The sequence below is a fragment of the Cajanus cajan genome, chromosome 11 (genome assembly GCF_000230855.2).
Source record: "Cajanus cajan strain Asha chromosome 11, NIPB_CcT2T_4, whole genome shotgun sequence".
Lineage (NCBI taxonomy): Eukaryota > Viridiplantae > Streptophyta > Magnoliopsida > Fabales > Fabaceae > Cajanus > Cajanus cajan.
The window spans coordinates 38926529-38950001 of record NC_138527.1 but is presented as its reverse complement, the minus strand read 5'-3'; the positions used below and the strand labels follow the sequence as shown (position 1 = coordinate 38950001).

At 32.4% G+C, this 23473-nt stretch overlaps 4 protein-coding genes across 6 annotated transcripts; 1 reads left to right on the top strand and 3 right to left on the bottom strand.

The window, feature by feature from the left end:
* Positions 1 to 3291: 3291 nt before the first annotated feature.
* Positions 3292 to 4807, bottom strand: LOC109801072 (putative galacturonosyltransferase-like 1). The gene has a single exon (XM_020362057.3). It carries the CDS (start codon positions 4552 to 4554, stop codon positions 3502 to 3504), a length of 1053 nt encoding a protein of 350 aa, XP_020217646.1. The 5' UTR covers positions 4555 to 4807; the 3' UTR covers positions 3292 to 3501.
* Positions 4808 to 8854: 4047 nt separating this feature from the next.
* Positions 8855 to 10226, bottom strand: LOC109800820 (uncharacterized). Its single transcript, XM_020361711.3, has 2 exons — positions 10068 to 10226; positions 8855 to 9781 (listed from the first exon to the last, which is right to left on the bottom strand). The coding sequence occupies exon 2, from the start codon at positions 9717 to 9719 to the stop codon at positions 9027 to 9029; it is 693 nt and encodes a 230-aa protein (XP_020217300.3). The 5' UTR covers positions 9720 to 9781; positions 10068 to 10226; the 3' UTR covers positions 8855 to 9026.
* Positions 10227 to 15767: 5541 nt separating this feature from the next.
* Positions 15768 to 18478, top strand: LOC109801637 (fatty acid elongase 3-like). Of its 3 annotated transcripts, none has more exons than XR_003804324.2 (2): positions 15768 to 16869; positions 17855 to 18478. XR_003804324.2 is itself a non-coding variant. In XM_020362750.3 (1 exon), the coding sequence occupies exon 1, from the start codon at positions 15946 to 15948 to the stop codon at positions 16789 to 16791; it is 846 nt and encodes a 281-aa protein (XP_020218339.2). In that variant the 5' UTR covers positions 15768 to 15945; the 3' UTR covers positions 16792 to 17021. The 3 variants fall into 3 exon arrangements, 1 of the variants encoding a protein (XP_020218339.2); XR_003804323.2 differs by having other exon boundaries at positions 17827 to 18478; XM_020362750.3 differs by lacking the exon at positions 17855 to 18478 and having other exon boundaries at positions 15768 to 17021.
* Positions 18479 to 21155: 2677 nt separating this feature from the next.
* LOC109800597 (calcium uniporter protein 3, mitochondrial) lies at positions 21156 to 23225 on the bottom strand. The gene is made up of 2 exons (XM_020361379.3): positions 22626 to 23225; positions 21156 to 21842 (listed from the first exon to the last, which is right to left on the bottom strand). Exons 1-2 carry the CDS (start codon positions 23154 to 23156, stop codon positions 21405 to 21407), a joined length of 969 nt encoding a protein of 322 aa, XP_020216968.2. The 5' UTR covers positions 23157 to 23225; the 3' UTR covers positions 21156 to 21404.
* Between the last annotated feature and the right edge of the window lie 248 nt (positions 23226 to 23473).

Genomic DNA, 23473 nt, shown 5'->3' with positions numbered 1-23473 from the left:
CAGATTATGAATAGAATCGACCCACCTAGGTTTAGAATTTGGATTTCATAATTGGAAGTTTGAAGCTTACTATTAGCTCCTTTGCGTATCTTTATGCAGTTTCTTCATCTTTGATTCATTTTTCAGCTACCAGGTTGAAGTCGCGTAGGAACTCAATTGTTCCAGCCGTGAAAGAAACAAACAACCAAAATAGATTGCAACACTTGTCAATGTTGCTTTTAGTTTAAAAAACAAGATGATATGAACCCCCCCACCCAACAAATCTTCACCATTATTTTTATAACCAATCTTCACAATTTAATGAAATAGAAAAAAGCAAAGTAGGAATGTGATATATATATATCCTTTTTATTTTGGGTGGGGGATAATACGTTTTTCTAGCTTTTATGTAATCCACATTTTGTACCAAAAAAAATAGCATTTGTCACCAACAAATTAAGATAAACACAGTTAGAGATAACTATATTTTTTAAATTTGTTATAAAAAATTTAATTTATGAACATGTCTATGCATGAAGAAGAGTAGTTGGTTAAAGATAGACGAAAATATAAAATAAAAAAATAGTATGGCTCATTAAGTTGGAACCGAAATGTTAGGGAGTTTGTTCATCTCAATGGGTACATCACATTCTGTTTCTTTTTCTGTCTGTCATTCAAACTCAATACTCATCATGTTCGCATCTCCATCGCCATGTGCTGCTCCCTTTAATTTTCCATCTATATTTATGGCCATGCATCGATCTTATTCCTCTATCCAACTCTCTTTCATGCAAAACGGACAATTTGACCACATAATATAATAAACCATGATGATACAATTCTTTTCATATTTAATTTACAATAACATATTTATTCGCGCCTACCCCATGTTCTGTGACCCTGTTTATATTGCGTAGAAACTTTAATAGTTGACTTAAATTAAGGAATGCCTAATTGCGTGTAGAGTGTATACTCATGGCAATTTTTAATGTCTCAAATTTCAACATTTAGTCTTTTACATTGTCCGGTCGCTGAAACTTAGCATCCTACGTATGGCAATTAATCTAGGATCTCGCACACCTAAATCTTCTACTATCATTTCCATGGGTGCCTCGGAATTTCCTTCAAAGTGATATGTATAAACTAAAATAGATTTGAGTCAAGTACTCTGCTGGTTGACTTAAAGAAAGCTTTTAATATATCAAATGGTCCTCTTTCAAATTTAAAACAGCTAGCCTCTTGTATACCCATTTCACAAGAAAAATAAAAAATAATGTAATTTAAAATAAATTAGCCAACGAGTCATATATATAGATCATTTTTGACAGCTTGTGTCATCTCTCATGGAAAATTTATATTATATCTACTTTAAAATAAATGTTAAGCAGTGTAAAGAATTTATTAATTAAAAATCCTTATACTTATGGACATGAATTAAATAAATTTTAGAGGCAAAAGGTAATACATAAGTTTGGATTTTGATTTTATTTCCTCTGATAAAACAAAAAGCAGGGAGAAAATGATGAGTGGAAGTTGGAGGCGTGGAATTTTTTATTGATATAGAATTTTTTTTAAAAAAAATTACCAAAAAGGCATCTCTTCAACTTTATTTACACATCTAACACCATTTACATACTCAGAATTCGGTTCCCGGAGAACCAAATTCTGAGCTTCAATTTTTTTTTGTGCTCAGAATTCGATTCCGGGGAACCGAATTCTGAGTAGTTTTAAAACTTTTTTTTTTGTTTGTGGTCCAATTTGTGCGAATTTGGGAAGTTCAACGGCCTGCTCCGGAAGCAGAACGGGTCGTTCTGCTTGCACACGTAGAGTGATATTTTTGAAAGTGGAACGGTCTGTGCTGCTTCCGGAATGGGCCGTTCCACTTTTAAAAATATCACTCTATGTGTGCAAGCAGAACGGAAATTCGGTTCCCCGGAAATCGAATTCTGAGTGTGTACAGTAAATGGTACTAGATGTGTAAATAAAGTTCAACAGATGCTTTTTGATAATTTTTTTAAAAAAAAATTCTATAACCGTAAAAATTTCTGGAGGCGTGTGGAGGCATTTTAATGACAAATTAATGTTTACGTACATTCTGATTTGTGACATTGATTCCCCCATATGCATTGTAGCTTGCCGCTAGTACTTTTCTGTTTTTTTTCATTTAGTTGGAAACCTTGACTTTTGCTTCTATTTTCACACTCGCCCTGTACGATATATGCGCACATCTACCATTGAATTCAAAATAGGCCAGATGCATAACCACCCTATCGTACTGCTGTCAAATCGTAGAAATTGGCATTTCAATAACCACCATGGTACATTCAATAATCAATCGCAACATTAAACATAGGGTATTATTGTATTAAAGACTTTACAGGACTAATCTAATTGCATCTAGTTTGTACCTTGTTTTATGCTTGCTATTAGTTTTGTCATAATATTACGTAACCTTTTTGTCTGTACACTTTAAGCAATTAAGAGAGGTCTAAAGTATCTATCATAAACAGTGTGCATCATTTGTACAGAATTTACATTCAAACAAAGAGAAATCGAAATGTCAATTTAAATAGAATAGTAGCATTATAGTTTTAATTCAATTGTTATGTGAATTTTTAATTTAGAAACATCAATTTGCCATATTATAGTAAGTAAAAAGAGGTAATTGTTTAAAATTATTTTCATGCATATATATGATCATGTAGTATATGAGCTTAGTTTACTTAATCAGAATGACTTTGTTTATATTTCTTATCGATAATAATTAATTTAAAAAAAAAACATTTCTTTTAATACATTCATTTAAATTAATTATAAGTTATTAAAAATTATAAACATGTATATTTTGTTTTATAGTAAAGAGAGGTGTTGTTTTTATTTATCCAGTTGTTAAATCTGAATGCGTCTTTATTAAAAATTGACTAAAGAGTCCGTGTATGTGTGACTCAGTGATTACTTGTTTCAAGCAGAAATTGACTCGTATTTACCAAGTTCTAAATTTGGGATTAGCAAAATAAAAAAGAAGATAGGACCATCATCATGAATCGGGTCAAAACCTTGAAAAGCAATGTTTGGCTTTGAGCAGACAGTAGAAGAGAGAAAGAAGCGATTGAGTTGGAGAAGAAAAATTAATATGGGAATACTAGTAGTAAATCTAGAGAGGATCCTTTTCAGATGCGTAGTTATGACAAACCCAAGGTCACCGACACTCTCTATCCTTTTTCCTCTCTCATACTCAGCTTATTCACACGTAATAATAATGCATCCAATATGGTCGTAGAGAATGAATGAAGTAGGTTAAAAAGAGGGCAGTGAAGAAACTATAATAACCATTTGGTATTGCATGGGATTCAATGTTAGTAGTTAGAAGCTGAAAAGAAAGGGTGGTGGCTGTACAGTGTAGGAAGGAAGGAGCGACTCCAGCGCCAACTCCCAAGGACGAGCCATGCCGGAGCAAAGTAACATAATTCACTTTATTTGTTTAAAAAAATAAAAATATAGTAATGATAAGTGGGGCTAGGGCTAGGCTTCGAGAGCGTAGGGAGTTTGAAGAAGATCGTAGGGAGCCCATAAGGCGTCCAAGGGACAAGGGCGGTTGGCGTCGAGGCGGGCCCAGGGTTTGCCCTTGCCACTCCAATGCAAGAGGCTAACGGGGCCCGGATGCAAGTCTCTACAAAGCCCACGGAAGTTATCTCCGCCAAGCCCATGCTGGTTCCACCGGTGATCCACGGGGGCTATGTTCCCGGCGAATACCAGAAGAAAAGGCGGCAAGGACCCCAACTCGTAGATCCGCATTCTCTTCTGGAGCTCCATCCAGTCCTGGATCTTGGCGGTGTAGTCGCCGGCGCGCCACCGCTGCAAGTCGATCACCATGACGCCGGTGTTGAAGTAGCAGGGCTTGCGGCCCGCGAACGTGAGGGAGAGCGAGGGGTTGGACCAGAAGGAGGGGGTGAAATACGCGCTGAAGTTGGCGTTGCAGTACTCCGGCGCCGCCAGGACGGTGTTAGGGTCGTCTCCGAGGGGCGTGGCGGCGAGTTTGGCGATGTCGTCGACGAGGACGAGGTCGGAGTCGAGGTAGACGACTTTGCGGAGGCAGGAGGGGAGGAGGTCGGGCATGTAGTTGCGGGCGTAGTTGAGGGGGCAGTCGAGGGCGGAGCGGATGGAGGTGGAGATGAGGCCGGCGACTGCGCCGTCGCGGAAGGGGTAGATTTGGAATTTGAGGTAGGGGAAGGAGGTGGAGAGCGTGCGGTTGAGGGGGGCGGCGGCGGAGGAGGAGGCGGCGGTGACGAAGTGGAAGATGATGTTTTCGGGGCAGGAGGAGTGCTGGAGGACGGAGAGGATGGCGGCCATGGAGCCCCGGAGGTAGGTGGTGTCGAGTGTCATGGCCACGTGGACGGCGTCCTCGGAACACGTGTGGCCCTCTGGTTGCAGAATGGTGGCGCAGTTGGGGGAGTTGTAGAATTTGGGTGCTTGCTTGAAGCGCTGAGCAGTGGCATGATTGCTGGAAATGATGAGAAGGAGCCACAAATGGAATAACAATGTGAAGGAACACTGCTTGAATGCCCCGCTGCCCATGGGACGAGAGACTGAGAGAGAGAGAGAGAGCGATAGATGCTACTCACTACTCACTACTCCGCCCAAATAGAGAATTTTAAATACTCTACCATCCAGGATAAATATTGGAAACCACCCTAGTACTAGTCATTTCATTCACCTCTTAGTTTCCAAATACCAATATTAATATACTCTTTTTAACTCCTTTCCTTCTTTTTTATTTGTTAAACCATCCACGTCTCCACCCAACTCTTTACAAATATAGCTTGCATCTCAAACCAACAAATCACCACTACGGAAAATCAACATTTCCACTTCCTATATATCTAATACTTCAATTACCGTGCATCATCACATATTATCAAATTAATCAAGGTTATATATATATTTTCCAAACCTGTACACCAGCAGCTAGCAATATATAAAATTAATAATATATATATAAGGGTTATATTTATAAAAAAAAAAATAACGAATAGGATGTGAACATATGTAAGAATAATATATAAAACAAATGAGGTAGATGTGATTTTTTCCAAAAAAATATATACTTAATTTTAAGACAGTCTAAATAGTGAGTGAAGATTATATTAATTTAGAGAGATAATGAAGGAATGAGAAGAAAAGAATCCCAGTGATTGAGGAATTGGAATGCACAAATTAAGAAGATGGGGCAGTCGGTCAACTAAAATTAAATTTGTGATTAAAAACTTAGCCAGGCCACATTCTTTATTTAATTGGGCGGTTGGACATAGTTTGACAGATTAGCCACGTTGCGTGGAGGAGGGACCCTAAAATGGTGCCACTTAAACATGAAAAAAAAAATATAATAATAAAAAAGGAGTGAATTAAATAAAAGGTGTTCTGGTGTGGTTTAATTTCAAAGGGAAAGGGACGTCCAAGCTAGAGATGTCGTAGAGCAAGGACTCCACACTCCACAGTGACTAGAGCTTCTCTTTTTCTGCCTGAATCGTGACCTATACTTTGCTTTCGTTCCTCTACTCCCATCACCAAGTCCATGACCCCATGTAATTTTCCTAAACTTAATACTACTTTATAAAAGTGTCAAACAAAATCTTTCACAAAATTAATGTATCAGGGAGTCCTGTCTTATTTATGAATAAAAGACGAGGGACACGCTATTAATTTAAGCAACAATGCGCTACTTTTCAAATAACATCAGCTTAAAATAATTATAAGTATAGCTTACTGTAATACTTTACAAGCAATTTTTTTAATCCAAATAATTAATATATAATAGCATTCTTAGAGTAACATATAATCTTATTAATTTAATTGTTTAATATTTTCATATTATATAAATGATTGTGTGTTCATTAAACTCTGATTACCTGTATACAGAAGGTTTTTGGCCCTCGTCTTTTTCCAAAACATTATAAAATACTACAGTAAGGTTTATAACATTTCACCAAGATCCTAACCCTAGTTAGGAGAAAACACACGTGACAAAATAGGCTACTGACCCAATTTGGATAGATCTCGTGCGAATTGTGAATTATATTATGTTGAGCTACAAAAATATGAATTCAATTCGGGTCTCTAAAATGAAGCTTAAGCACAATAAAATCCCAATCATTTTTAAGTTTTTGTGCTTTTTTCTTTTTAAATCTACGTGAAGCCCTGACCGAATCAAATTAAAAGAATCTAAATTCAATTTGCACTCAAAATTTAAAATTCAAACTTCGTCCATTGGGTTCAAATCAACTCAATCTCTTTTCATCTATATTGGGCTAAAAGTAGGAGTATATAGAAAGAAGAAAAAAAAAAGTTAATAAAACTTTAAACTTATTAAACATCAACAGTTTGGGCAGAAAACATATGAAATTTATATTGAAAGTTATAACCTCATTTTGAAAAAGAAAAAAAAAACAATAATGCGATGCAGCAAAGAACTAGAAGAATTTAAAAGTTCCGCGGTATGCACACTTAAATTGACTCTGGAGCTTTCGGAAAATTCAGTAGCAGTAACATATGTCTGGTAGCACGAAGAATAAATTGGCCCCACTTCCTAATTAATGAGGATTGACTTCTTGTTCATCAATCTTTAAGTTGATTCACACCGGAACCTTTGATTTTTCTGCTCGTTTCTGCCAATTTGGGCCTAACCACTCTGCAACTTCAATAATTTCATGGACTTTCATTTCATAAATGGAATTACACGCTATAAATTTGCTACATGTTTTCAAATTTTTTTAATAGCAACCTTTTATATTAAAGAGACACTGAGTGCATTATAAAATCTTTAAATTAAACAGGGAAAACTTTGTTTTAATTTACATATTATTCAAGGTTAAACGATGCATTGTACTATCTTTACTTTATTTCAAAATTTACAATTACATTATTTGAGAACAAAGGTAGAAGTGAAAAGTTGAGTCAAATATGAAATAGGCTACACTTCGTTTTGACTTTATCTTTTTAGTTCAAATTGATTCTAAAATTACTAAACATAGATGATTATTATAAAAATTAATAAAATTATCATAATGGATTATTTAGATAATAATATGATACAGTTTATATTATCAATTCATACATTATTTATTATTGACTTTTAATATTAAAATAACCATTTAATCTAATAGAACTCCAAAATTCTCTATTAAAATGAAGTGAAATAGTTTTCAAATGAGATATATAGATAGTGCTTAAATATCTTTTGACTAAAATTTAAATTGAAATTAAAATACAATTACAATAACAATCAAATTTGATGATTAAAAAATATCATAAATATTTCATTTCAAGTTATATCATGTTGTATCTTCCCGACCTTTTTGTCGAGAGAGAGAGTTTTAACTTAGTCTCCATGTTTTTCATGTTAAAAGTTGTTGGAGAAGTGTATCTTTTTTCAAGTATCCCACTAATCATATTTCTATTAGACCGAGTAATTGAAACTCTTATTTGATACAAAATTTAGTCATTAATGATCATGATTAAATATCAAAATATAGTATTCAATATTAAGTAAATTTCTAGAAAATCTTGAAATTCCAAAATTTATTGAAGACTTAACAATTAAACATATAATCTTCATTTTAAGACAAAAACAAACAAAATACACTTTTTGAATGTTGTAGACATTAATGAAAGTTAAATCTTTTCTAGAAGATTTTCAATATCGAATGGACATACTGTATACATAAAATTTTCATCTACTTCTATTTTAATGATATGAAAATTGAAATGTAAATATTTGTTTAACAATCTCTGTTATAGTTTCACCACCATAATTAATTGGTTTCGCATAGAAGATTTATTGGTTTCCATCTTTAACCTGAAACGTAACCGAAAGAAGAAAAAAAATAATCTACCTATACAACATTACAGCCAATGAACTTTAAACTGTCTAGAGTCTAGAATTTCATTAGCTTTGTTGCGAAACTTCAACCACTATTTGTAAGGTATACTTTCGATTTTTTATCATTTTTTCAATTCATTTTTTATCCTTTAAACAATAAAAAATTATTTTTGTTCTTTATCTTTTATTAATTGTTTTGACTCTTTCAAAATAATAATCATTTTCAATTTTATAATGCAATTTTAAATAAATATTTAATTTAATTAATGATTTACCCTAACTGCCACCAAACCATAAAAGTATTAAGTTTCATTCCATCTCCTTCCTATAATACTATCTGTCTAGGCTTCTAGAAGTAAAAGTGTAAAGCTTTACCCCTTGTTTCATTCGATGAAAAAAATCTAATAATCATCTCTTTTCATTTTTTTTCCTTTCTCTCCAACAAAGAAAACACCTACTAAAGAGGATTTTGTGGCCAATACTCAAAATCCAAAAAAGAATATCTCTACATAAGAGCAAGAACAAGAAGATAGTATTGACACCAGCAGCATCAACGCCTATATTTACATTTATCTCCAGTAAAATTAGTCAGCGAGCAAAGCCAGTAACATGCCTAAACCACACTAAATGAATTAAACAAGTCTCCTATGCCAAATACAAATTACACCTATAGCAAAAGATCACAAGTTTAGTAGCATACCTCCATCTTGAATCATTTAACATCCTAAGGTATACATTTATTTTTAAAACCACACCTTCAGTTTGCCGTTTAGGAAGGAGGCAAATAACATTGATAAATGATATTTTGGTTGTTTCAGCTATCAATCACAATAACTCTCCAATAATGACATAAAAATTGTCATACTAAAACTTGTGCTGCTAATGGCCATTCAATAGCACAGTAAAAGCTACTAACTATTCTTCCAGATACTTAAAAAAAAAATTGGGGAGACCAACAATGGGGAGAAGCTATTAAAAGACAGTAAAACACCAGGCAAGTGAAGAAGATCAAACAGGTAGCATTCAAGTTCTTGCAGATGCTTATAATACAGTTATTAAAGAGCTAAACAGGCAGCTTCCTAGAGCATACCATTGCCTCTTGAGGTCATCTAAAATATTTACACACACAACAACTCCTTGAGAAGCATAGTAACCTCAACACAGAATGATATTAATACACAAAAATAACCGTAAGAAGGACAAGAAATCCAATCAACAAAAGAAGATTCTTCAAGACATTGTCCTCTTGCCGCTGCACTTGGCCAGTTGCCTGCGTAAAACCTCTCGTGTTCCCTCCATGAAAGGCATTGAACCCGAACGGGTAACCAGATGTTGTCCCATACACAGTGGCATCCTGAAAACCATGGAAATGAATGTTGAGCAGGGAGGGGATAAAGCCACCAAAGGCAGTGGAAAGCGTGAAGTTTCCAAATCTGGCAGTTGCCATGGGAATGAAACCCCCCATGAGTCCAAACCCATAATTCCCAAAAGGGTTGGCCTCGGGAGGAGGTGGGGGAGGCGCTGTCTGCGGCCTCTGCCCCGAAGGACGGTGAGGGATCTCCATTCCAGGATATGATTTGGTCCTGGGATCCGTAGGCGATTTGCCTCTTCCATAAAGAGGCACCAACTTCTCTTCCTGCACAAGGGCCTTGCAAACAGGGCACTCCTGAGAATGGGAGTGATGGTGGAGCCACCTATAGAGGCATGGCCAACAGAACAAATGACCACACAGAGTGATCACTGGATCTTGCGCCAAATCAAAGCATATGTTGCATTCGAAATCACCAGCATCGTTTGAACTGTTCCCTGAGCATGAAGGGCTCGGAACAGACGCTCTAGTTGATTCCCCAAAACCACTCGTCATTTGCCTAAACCCTCAGATCTTCAGATGCACCCAACAAAATCAATTACAATACCAACCAAACCCTACAATGTCACCAGAAAAATAAAATCATCATACGCTATATCGCATCATCGCCACAGACAAGGTCGTACTAGAATACAAATCAACGATTTGTACGAAGACCCACAACTAATCAATCCAAGAAACGACGGATAAATTTAGAGATCGAACGTTGTAAATAGTGGAACAATTAAAAAGAAAAATATTTAAAATAAAATACACAGATAGGGATCTCATCTCAGAATGTCAAAGAAGAAAATTGAAATCATGAATTGATAACGAAATAAGCAATCTGGGAGCGAAACTTACAATTCGGGCTGAGGGAGAAGCAATTGGTTGGGGAAAAACGAAGAATTTTGATTCGAAAAGTAAATCTTGAGATGCAATGCCCCCAAATTGGTCCTCGCCGAAAACCTCGTGGAAGATTCCAGGTTCGTCCAGGTGTTTTCTTTCCCTTAACTATATAACATTTATTTATTTATTATTCATTCGATCCAGTCTATTTTATGTTATTTTATTTTATTTTTATATTTTATTTTTTAAATATTTATTTTAATCTTTTATCTTTTAAATTTAAGTAAATTTTATCTTTTTTAAATTTTCTTATTGATTGAGAGCTTAAAATTTATCTTATAAAAATTCAATTATTGATTATAATTGAATTTTATATCAAATATTTTATGAATATAGAAAAAATAAAAAAAAATTTAATTTCATATTACTTTACTTATTTATGAATTTATATTTTATACTATTTTTATTATATTTATAGTCCTTTTTAATTTAAGTATTAATTATCTTTCATAATTTTCATACAATTGAATCTAATATTATAATTTTAATTTTTTAGATGATAAAAAATTATTCAAAATTATGTTATAAAATTAAAAAATCATCATTGTTTATAAGGATTCAAAAATAAAAAATAAAGAATTAAAATTAATATTTTAATAGATAAAAAATTAAAATAAATCTAAAAAATAAGATAAATAATAAAAAATTTAATTTAATTTTAATTATATATCAGTATTTTATCATAAACTTTAAATCTTAGTATTTTAACTCCGTAAATAAATATTTATTTTATATAATTAATATTTATAATAAATTATATATAAAAAATAAATATTATATTAGAATATATAAGTTATATTTAAAATTTAGATAAAAAATAACTTTAAGTATATAAATTATATTTTAAATTTATAATAAATGATTTATATTGTAATTCAATATTTTTATTGAATTTATTTTTAAAGTATTAAAATTTAAGTTCATAAATAATTATGATACATGAAAAATAAATTAAATAAATATTTTAAAAAAAATCTTAAAACCACTCTCAAAAAAAGTCTCTAAATTGTGTTTGAAATTTGTATAATAATATTTTAAAAACATAAATTACATTTTAAATTTATAATAAATAATTTATATTGAGACATTAAATTATTTTTAATTATTGATAGTTTATTTTAAAATTATTAATATTTTATTATAGATAAATAAATTTCTGTATATTAAATACAAATTCTTATTTTGTCTGAATATTTTTATATAAAAAATTCAACAAAAAGTTTGGAGGGATTCTTTTAAATTATTTAATTCATTTTTATATTATAATTATTTATGAATTAAATATTAATATTTTAAATAAATTATTGATAAATAAAAAGTTATTAAAAGATAATATATATGTGTGTGTTTTAAATATTTATTTATACTAATTTTAAATGTGATTTATATATTCAAACATAATATTTATTTATATTATTGTGTGTGTTATGTGTTAATCACAAAAATCACGTATAGATGGAAGTAACATGCATGTATCAACATTACATCAACAACTAGTGCAAGATTTTGATATATTAGATAGAGTTATCTTAAGAATAATAACGAGTGTATAGGTTTATGATTTTAAAGAAACACACAATTTTTTTTTCACATTTACATAAGGAGAAGGGAACAAAAATTATTCTTTTAATTTTAACTTAAATGGAAGAAGATGTTACACAAGACTTGTTAAAAAGACACCTATTTTAAATAATTTTTAATGACTTATTGACTTTTGTAAGAATTTTAGACTTGTTAGAAGTTAAACCTGCTAGACCACTTAGGTCCATAATATAAATATATTTTGTTAGCTCTATATGTACTTTAAACTTATTTTATGGCAATTTTTTGTGCCACTTAGGTCCATAATATAAATATATTTTGTTAGCTCTATATGTACTTTAAACTTATTTTGTGGCAATCTTTTGTGAGAAGTTTGATTTTTTGATAGTTACTTTTATTTTTATCTTAAGAATTCTTCTTTCTTTAGTGGCTAATCATCCTTAACTGGTTAATTCTTTACATCAATGTAAATAAATATATATAGAAATCTCAATTTGTAGCTTTCCACCTAAATGTAGATTACGAAGTGTCTTATACGTACAGAACAAAATAGGCACTATATACTTATTATTATATTAAGAAATTGATTTAAAATTTAGAATTAATTTTGAGTTAAAATAATTTTATGTTAATAAAAATATATATTAAATGTTAGTATTAACTAGTTTAAGAATAAAAACATCAAATTCATTAATAACAGTAGAGTTATTTTTAATCTCCATTCTTAAGTGATAGGAAACTGTTTTGAAATACCAAATAGTAACTTCAAGTTTAAACTATTTTTAATTTATTAGACTAGATTTTAAATAATTATTAACATTTTTACTTTTGTTTATTTGATTTTTTGGACTCCTTAAATATTATTTTTTACTTTCATCCCTTATTGCATCTTAGATATTATTCACTTTAACGTTTTGTGGATATACACAATTTCTCCTTAATGTGCACCTTAGTAAATTAAGAGAGTAATATATTTATAAATTATCTTTGATATTTTTAACTCTATGTTAGATTTTTTGACCCAGTGAAATAGGTCCCAAAATTGAAATTAATGAGTATTCTTTTTAGTGTCAAAATTTTGATCTCAAACCCATTTGCAGTAATATTCGATGCTCGATGGATCATCAAGATTTTATTTTTAAAAAACACTTCACTTAGGACAGATGCATGGACTAACAAGGTTTTAAGGGGGGAGATTTCTTTTATAATTATTTAAGTATTTAACTTGTTATTATATTAATTAAAGTTTACAAATAACTAAAACTTCACAATATTACTCATTATATGTTTATTGAAGATTTTTCACAATTAATTTTGATTTAAATATATTTTTCATATAATTTTACACTGTAAAATTAGGGGGCCACGGTTACGTGCCTCTCTTTGTGTTTGTCCCTGAGTTTAGTAGGATAGTGGAGAAACTATTTAAACTGCTATTGATCTCAATTCTTAAAATAAAATATATTAATTTATGATGAAAATTAATTATTATTAATTATAATAATAGTGAAGTTAAAAATATTATTTAATATTGTTGGGAATAAAAAAAAGTTCTTTTCTTTTTCGCACAAAAATAATGATGAGAACTATATTAAAATAACACCATAAAAAAATAAGAAAAAATCAAACAAATTTATTTAACGGGATTTAATCCCTCGTGCCTATTTCTATAAAGATGTTCATTATTTATCTCAAAATGTATTACATATATCTTGAAAATCCTCCCTCTAAATTTTGTGAGCTAAACTTGAAAATTCTTTTCTCATAAGTTTTATGGGTAAAACTTGGAAATCTCTTCCTTACAAGTTTTATGGGTGAAACTTGGAAATCTCTTTCACACAAGTTTTTTGATGAAACTTGAAAACTTTAATTCACAAGTTTTCTGACGAAACTTGGAAACTCTCCTTCATATGACATTCTATCTCATTTAAGGTGATAACCTCTTCTACATGTCGGGTAATTCTTTTCATATCAAGAATCTCTATTTATTGACCTTACATCACAATCTTAAAAGAGAAAACAAATCTCTAAAATAAACATAATATATTTCAATTCTAAACAATATCTTAAAAAAATCAATATCTTTTAAAATCTAAATAATATCTTAAAGATTTGAATTTGAAAATTTGAATTGTTTTCCCAATAAATTTTTTTTGGTGTTGCAGAAAAAATAAAAGACAAAAAACTAGAAAGAAATGAAATTAGTGTAGGGAGCAGAGATCCTCCCCATACACTTGAAACACAAATTTTGGAGGACTCCTCCATGTTACATGTTAAGTCCTTAATCTAGCTCCCTAACTTGCAAGAACATGAACTACTTAATTAATTTCTCTCGGGATCCCAGTAAATATAACTCGCCAATCTCTCTCCACCAAATCTTTGATATTATTGATTAGATCTCTATGTTTATGAACAAGATTTCTCTCCCAAATAGCGTATTCAATCACAGATATCACACCAATACAATTTAACCCGTACACCACTTGTTTGTAACCAAAATTCCAGCAAAATTAAAAGATAATCTTTCCTTTATAGCCAAAAGTTCAGCTAGCAAAGGATCACCATTCACCCCCTATTCCCAACAAATATCATATCCAATTTTTATTTATGTTTTTTTATAAAAAAAATGTTTTATTATTTTTCTATTATTTTAGAAATGAAAATATTAATTAGTTATTTTCTTTTTTAGTTACCTTATTTTATTTAATTAATAAATATTATTCACATTTATTCTTTATGAAGAAAAAAATATATAATAAAAAATGATAGAATTATTTAATGAAAAAATAAGCTTTACAGTGCTTAAAAATAATCTCAACATATAAGTGAAAATATTCAATATATTTCTTAACTTACATATTTTAATTAAAAAAGGAATGTAAATAATATTAAACTAAGAAATTAGTCCCTCGCAACTCGCAATACAGTGAACCCAAGGTTCGAATTTTCGTTGAAACATCTATCTAAAATCTACATTTAATGTTTAATAATTCCTCAAAAAGGATTATATATGTAGAGGATACTTGTGGGGAAAAGAAAAATAAATAAATTGATATTATCTATATATAAAAAAGGAAAAATTATCTAATTTATAAAACAAAAAACATCTATCATATAATTTTGATCTTCTATAAAAATTAGGATAACATGTATTAGGAAAAATATAAAATCCTATGGTTAATCTCAATATTATATATTCGTAGGTTTATATTTTTTGATCTTCTTAAATCAGATTTTCCTTTTTTATTTTATATTTTAAAGAAACCGTTTATCATAGTACGTATATATTATGTGTTTAGGGTTTCTCACCGATAAGTATATCATTTTATATTTTTAATGAATTAAATCCATAAGATTAAGAAGATGTAAAATATTTGTGAGTTTGACATTACAAAAATTGGTCTTAAATAAATTAGTCATGGACCTGGGATAGTACACATTCTTTTAGCAATGGTGCATAAAGACTAAGTGAAAAATTAAAAATGATCCGTTGATCGACCATGTGCCTATAGCTATATGGCTACAAATTTCAAAATGATGCATGTCATTGAGAGGGAGCAGGTTTGTATGCCTTTCATCACATTATGAAAAAACATCAAGTTTAAAACAGAAATAACTAAGTTCAGCAAGTTTGAAATGTTTAACTTAATTGAGTTGCAAATGCACTAGAGTTTACTTGATGTCTATATGAAATTCCAAATACTGTATAACAAACCAGGAGGAAAGTGCGTACGTAGTGCCTAACGTTCTCCATATGGCTCTTTGCTTGTCAGCAAAATAAGTGCTAAATTTTGTTGCCTTTTTCGTATGGGATCTAGCAAAGCAAGCGTTGGTTATTTGAAAGACCATGCAAAGTGTGTCTTGTCACATTTTAGTTCATCCATGTCCCATACTTTTCCGCAGAAAGATAGTTACTTATGTGTTGCATGATTGAACAACCTCGTTTTTTGGCTTCTATATTAAGGTTCCTTGATTCTAAAATTGTGACTTTGGTGGATTACTTGTATGGCAAAGCACATTCATGTTTTTTGACATGGTTAATGATAGTATTATTAAATATAAAAAAAATAAATAAAAAAATGAATGTTTAAAATATATACAAGTATAGAAATGTGTAGTGTACTGTAGGCCACGAATTAAGAAGTGTCTCTTTCCTCGCCTTGAGTCTCGAGTGACGAGCGATCCTGAGCGAGCAAGAAAATAGAAAGGCAAAGGTTATGTAAAGAGGAGCATAATCTCCGGCTTGCCCACGTCACCGTCCGGCGGAACCAACGGTAAGGCCACGACGGTGATGATGCAGAGGCTGAACTTCTACCTCTCAGAGCACCCCGCCATCGTGGGCTTCCGATGGAGCCACGCCCTCTGCTGGGGCTCCACGTGGTCCTTCCTGGTGTCCTCCATCGCCGTCTACGTCGTCGTTTCGATCTTCCTCCACCTGGTGCTGGCCCTCCTCCTCCGCCGCGGGAAGCCCGTCCCTCTGGGACCCTTACCCGCAATCCACAGCCTCTCCATGTCGCTCATCTCCGCCACCATCTTCGCGGGCCTTCTGGTCTCCGCCGCCGCCGAGATCAAGGAGACGCGGTGGTTCTGGCGGCGCTCCAAGACCCCGCTCCAGTGGCTCCTCTGTTTCCCCCTCGGGACGCGTCCCTCCGGCCGCGTCTTCTTCTGGTCCTACGTGTTCTACCTCTCGCGTTTCCTCCACATGCTCAGAACCGTTCTCGTCATATTACGACGTCGTAAGCTCGTTTTCTTCCACCTCTTCTACCACTCCATCTCCACCTTCATGTCCTTCCTCTGGCTCGAGTTCTCCCAGTCCTTCCAAGTTCTCGCCATTCTCTTCACCACCCTCGCCTACTGCGTCACCTACGGCCACCGCTTCTGGGCCGCGATCGCCGCGCGTCGCCCCTGCTTCCCCCTCGTCCTCAACTTTCAGATCGCTCTCTTTGGATGCAACGTCGTTTGCCACGTTGCCGTCCTTTTGTTGCATTTTTTTAAAGGTGGCTGTAACGGCATCGGCGCCTGCCTCTTCAATGCCCTGCTTAACGCTGCTATTTTGTTGCCGTTTCTCAACTTCTACGTCCGAGTCTACTTTCGAAGGTCCACAAAACATAGTAACAAATTCTTCAACTTCAGTTAAACCTTAGCTTGGTCGGTCAATGCTGCCAACGCCAAGGTTTCCCAGCTTTGTGTTGTGGGTGCGGTTATTGTCACTTTTGTAAGTAATTAATTAAAAGCATGCTGGTCTACTCAACGATCAAGAGAAATTTGTTTATAGGAATATAGTTTTTTTTCTTTTCAGTGCTCCTACTCTTTGATAATCCAATCCGTTATTTCTTTAGCAAATTCAAGCCATTTCAATTTTAATTAGCTCCTTCTTGTTACGTAATTTTTCAAATTCAACTCTGATGATTGTAGATAGGAGTCGGTGCTGGGTAGTTGCTGGCATCAAAATTTTTAATTCCAAGTCCAGCTTTGAATGAGTACGTTAAGAAGAAACCGTGTATGCCAAGGAACTCTTAGAAGTATAAATTTTGTCAGGCCATCCCTAATCCACTATTTCTTCTTTTTTACCTTTTGCACATCTTAAATAAATTTTGCTATTACTTTTTATACTTTAAAAAACTTTTTTTTAACCGTTTTTAACAAGTAACACTCCGTTCAGACATTTCTTCAACGTTAACTTTTAATTTCACAAGTGACCTTATAATAGCTAATTTTTTTGTTTGATAAAAAAAACTGACAACTAATATTGAATGAATAATTCATTTGATAATATTTCGCCAATTGAATGATATATTTCTAATAAGTTGGTGTGACATTGATTGCTCAAGTGTAATTCAATAGAGTTGATGTGGGGCTTAATAACCCATTAGCTAGGCTTTTAATGAATGATTTATTAAATTATTTTGATATTTTAAAGAAGGGATCCTCTAGAATCTCAAATTTAAGTGCATGCATGATACAATGATGAATGAATTATTCTAACACCACAGCCATAAATTTCATTTATTATGCATTTATAGTTTTTTCTATTGTGTTGAAATTCGCTTCTCTCCCACTGTCTGTCAGGTATATTTGCACTTATATGTACCCACAAATGTTATTACAAATTAATTATGTTTACTTTATTTGGTAATAAAAAAAATGAAAGTCAAATTTATATGTTTATCAGATGTGAGACATGGTGTTACTCTATTCAGGCAACTCAAAGAGTTTCTCTGCTATGGTTTAAAGTTTAAACTTTGATGTACATTATCCCCCCACCAACACTTGGATGCTTGAGTAACCATAGGAATGAAGGTGTTAAGTGTTTCAGGGTCAATCTCTTTTATCTCAACATCGGTGGCAAATGGTCATGGCATCATCCATACACAAGAAACTTGTGGGTCTTGATATATACATTGTGGAAATTAATAACAAGGTGGAGGCTTCGGTAGAATGTTAGACCATCCAAAGTATGGAGACAAGCAGTCAAATTTTGATGTTAATTTATTTTAAGGGTTTGTGTACAAAGTTTGGATAATTTTAACTGTTAGTACCCGAAGCACAATTTGGGTTGCTTTCCTCTTTTCTCTAAGGTGGCGGCAAGGCATTATTTCAGGAATATGGCTAGGTGTGTTAGCTGGTTGATCGGCCTTGCATGTTTTCAGATGAATTAATTCATTTTGTGAAATTTGGGTAAATTGCTGGCAAAGGTGGTTAAATGTTAGATTGCTTAGTTGGGATTTTTCTGGGTTTCTTTCTTAAGCAGTGGGACGTAGTCACTTAATTACTTGTAATGTTTTAGAGTCTCGAGTTGGGTACATCTTGTGCTCAAATTAAGCAATCTTTATATTAATGAATTATTTTACTTATAAAATAAAATGAACAGCTAAAATAATCGACAAGGATTCAGCTAGCTTTTGGCGTCGTCATTTTTTTACACCCCTTAAATACTATTTAGTATTATTATGTTAAATTTAAAATATCTTTATTTAATATTTTTAACAAAAATAATAATAGAGTTATAAGGCGATTAAGGTGATATGGAAAAAGAATATAAGGTTAGAATGACAAGGAGGAAGTGAGTTTGAATCTCCTTAACAAACATAACTCACTAATTACTAATATATTTTTTTTAAAATAACAATGGGGTGTGAATAATTATTAAATAGGGGTATGTGTGAATTAAGTTAATTAATATTACTTTAGAATATGTAAAACATCAACAACAAAAATTGAACAAAAGAAAAAGCTTAAAGCATAAAAAAAAATTATAGATAAGAGGAAATAATTTTCTAAATATCATATTATGTAATTATTAAAATAAAGTGTTTAGTAACAACATTTAGATTATATATTTTGACATACAACAAAATCAATGTTCATTTTTCCATATGAATTACCATTGAATACCCAATTATTTCCCATTTTCTAACTATATGAATATTTTTAAGGATTTTGGATTTTGAGGTCATAATAGAACAATCTCATATCAATCGATTTATGTATGGCTAAAAATAATTTTTAATTTGAAACTGTACCATTTTGAACTATAATCGATCGAGCACACCAAACAGGTAAATTCTTCCTATTGCATCACTCAAGCTTAAAAGATCATGTATCATTTACACTTCTAATCGACTAATCATAATTAACCTGCATGGTGCCTCTCAACAATGGAGCTCTATTCTAAGAAAGTAATTTCCTACTTCTAAGATTAAACCTCTTAGTTTGGTGTCCTAACTTAACACTGACTAAACTTTCATCGATATCCCAATAACAGGATGACATTTAATTGGTGACCAACCACTCACCAATAATTGAGCACAAGACAAAGTGTCATGATTTATGAAGCCAAGAACAATAGTGGTAATATATGTCATGATTTGCAAGACTATTATTTTAATATGGAGACAATGCTATAATAATAAATATCTTGATAATAAATGTCGTGATTTATATAATCACTTACAATAGTAATAATTAATATTGTCCTCAAAATCCATTCTCAAGATAAACTCAATGAATCCAATGGTTCAAATTGTTTCAATTGTTTATAGTTTATATCGGATTAGAACCAATTGAAATCAATGTTAATTAGTTTAGGTATTAGGTTCACATGTTCAAAATCCAAGTCAACTAAATTCAAATCAACTATTAATGTATTATTGTTTTTTATTATCCATTAACATAGTAAATATTCAATGTTTGAGAATTTGACTTTAATTGTTAGAGATTTTGATATATGTTAAACACTTTAGTTTGAGTGGAATATTTTGATTAATTTTCTTTATATTATTATAAATGAACTAATATCATTTAATCAATTATTGATTCATTATTTTTTATAATTTATATAATTTATGTTATTATTTAGTTAATGTTATTTAATTACACTTAAATGTGTAATTTACGTTATTTTATAAACAACGTTATTTATCAATTTTGAGACTATTATTTTGTATTCATAATATAGCTGTCAAAATGGATCCTATAGTTTAAACCAATCCGTTTGACTAGAAGCATGAAAAGTGAGCAATGACCCATTTTCATATATGCTAGCTACAATTTTGTTTTTTTCTATGTAACTTAACAAAGACAAACTAACCCATTATTTTTTGCACAAACTTTTTATTTAACAAATTACATATTTTTATTAGAAAAAAATTTATGAATTAAATATATTTTTAATTTCTTAAATTTAGAATAAATTTATTTTTATTCCTCAAATTTAAAATTGATATTTTTAGTTTCTGTAATTTTAAAAAAATTTATTTTAGTTTTTATATTCAAATTTTGTTAAAAAAATTTATCAAATATTATTATATAAAATTTATCGATTGATATTCTTGTCAGTAAAAATATCACATTAAATCCAATTGACATTACATAACCATCTTAATTTGTTACTTTCAAATATATTATTGATGATTTGAGGGATTAAAATAAATTTTTTAAAAATTTCAGTGATTAAAAATGACAATTTTAAATTTAAAAAACTAAAAACAAATTTATTTTAAATTTAAAAAACTAAAAATAAATTATCTTAAATTTGAGTAACCAAAAACATATTTAAACTAAAAATTATAAACAATCTAATATCTACCACTTTCCGGCTAACTTGCCTCAAAATATTGTCAGACTCACAAAATCATCAAATTATGACAATTATAAAGGATTATTATAATTTCTACATATATGTTTAGCATTCTATATTTAATTATTTTAGAAAATACCTTTCCCTCATTTCAAAATGAAGTCTTTGATACAAGTTAACAGCTTGTAAATAGACCTTTAACCGCATGAATTTGATTACAAAAATTTTAAAAATTAAAGAATTAATCACAATTTTTATAGTTTAAGGACTTAGTAAAAAAAAAATCACAAACAATCCATTGATGTATTAAAGAAATTTAATTTTTTAGAAAAATGCTGATACCTGAAACTTAGCAACTGGTGTGTAATCGGAGATTAATGAGCAGAAAAAATAAAAATAAAAAATCAGAGCTAAAACGACAGTTTTTGAAAATAGTCCTTCAATAAAGGAAAGTTGGAGAGGACACTCTGCATCTGTTCTACACAAAGCCGCATCTAATTCTAACAAACCGTAAGCATTACATGTTTCCTAATGATACTTTTCCGATAGCTTACGGTGATAGAAAGGTAAGGTGGTAGAAGGGGGAGGGGAAGAATGTGGTCACTCAGGGAGCCAGGCCAGGACCTTCAGTATCATCCTTATTTTCACCTTTAGCCCAATCACTTTCCAAATCAATGTTGTTTGGAAGAATTGTCAAACTTTGGAGAGAACGCAGCCCTGAGCTGATGATACCTTTCAATGTCAAAATTTTTAAGCTTCATGAGACGTCTCTGCTTGGAGCTGAAACGGGCTTGGTAGAAACCTTCGAAGGAAGGTTCTCTTGAGGTTCTGAGGAAGAAGGTGTAACCGGCCATGAAGTACATGGAGGTCAAATAGAAGCAAATGGGTTCCATCACATCCCACGTTAGCTCCCAAAACGTGAGCCTCATGAACGCCATGGTTTGCACCATCAAGAACCCCAACCCGCCCCAGAGCTCACGCCGAACCATGCTGTTTGCTCTGTCGTCAATGGACAACTTCTTTTTCTCCATTTCTTCCAATTCTTTTCTTTCTGACTCATGTACCTTGGCTCCTGGCACGGGGAGAAGACCCTGGATGGCTTTTGCTACCTGTACCACAAATTTTAGAGTTTTGGTAAAACAAATGCCCTTAACTACATTTGGTTTTTCCTCTACGAATCACACAAACTTAGAATAACAACAAATGCCTAGGAATTAATCACCACCACCTAAATAAACTCTTCACCCGGTCTTCTAATTATAAAAAAAATATAAAATAAAAAAAAAAACTGAGTTACCAACTTTTAATACTTATTAACAATCTAGGACTAGGACCCCAATTTTCATTTACGGCAGATAATCATTGTTTATCATGTTAATTGTATTTTAAAAATAATTTGGGGTTAGCAGGGGCAAGGACACCTCCAAGCAGATCCCAATAAAATCAATCTCTCGAATTTTCCTTTGAAAAAAATAAAAATAAAAATCTCAAATTTCCCATTTATAAAGCCCCAGAGAATGATAAAATTGAATGAATGATGGTGTTGGATGAAAGCTGGTGGGCTTTTGCAGTCCTTTACAGCCCTAATTTACCACCTCAAACGTGGAATCACGTTTTAGATCTTGCGAAACAACATTGTTTCAATTTCCTGTCGAAAAAACACAAGAAATAATCATAAAAAGCTTATCAGTTTTCGGTAGTCTCCAGATAAATGGGAAACGAGAAGTATGTGATAAGAAAACCTATCTTGATCTCCACCATCACCCCTCTGTAACAACCCAGAAACTAAAACACGACCCAACAACAAAAACATACCCAAAAAGAAATCATGGTAGAATAAATTAGAGTAAATGACAAAAAGAGAGAGAGAAAAAAAAAAAAAAGTAATTAACCTGTTCAGGCCTGAGAAACACGACATCCCCCAAAACAATGACAGCCGCAGAATCGTCCAATCTCTGGGCAATCTCCAGCGCTTGATCCTGATCCGGACAATTTTCCATGCAGATCCGAATGAACTCCGAAAACGTTATGTAACTCTTCCTGGTACCTCTCAACTTGGATTTCACAATCTCAAACTGAACCACCTTCAACAACTTCCTCGCTTCCGCGACGTTCACTCCCTCCTCCATTCCACCGCGCGTCTGCGTCTGCGTCTGTGTCTGTGGCGGCGGCGGCGTCAATCCCTCCCAGCGAATCCGGTTCCGAGAAATATCCATGTCTCTCAACTTTCTGAGGAGGGTTCCTGCGAACTGCGGCGAACGGAAGAGGCCATTGTCTCCGGGGTCATCAGTATCTGTGGCTCTGGGCGAAATCGAAACCCTTCCAATGACAGCGGACGAGGAAATTCGACAATTTGTGAGAGTTTGGGACGATACTTTGGTGATGTTAAGGAGACGCTGGGCAAGGGTTTTCCTCAACGCCATAACAGAGGAGAGAGAAAGAAAGGTAAAGGGGGTTTCTAGTTTGTAGTTGGACGACAATGATGGGTCTAGGAAGCAGGTTAAATAGGTGCCCCTCATACACAGATAAGATTTACACGCGATAATTTGAAAATCACGTGAGATTGGGTGGTTATGATTTACAACCTGAGTCACCTGGCTCAGGCTTTTGAATTTGGACGGGAAAGAGTGAAGCGCGATAAATTGAAAACGAAAAGGCAAGAAGGGTGTCCAGACACGTGTTCGGTTGAGGATTGAATAGAGGTGGGGTTTGTGATTTGTGAGCGTAGGATGGTGACTAG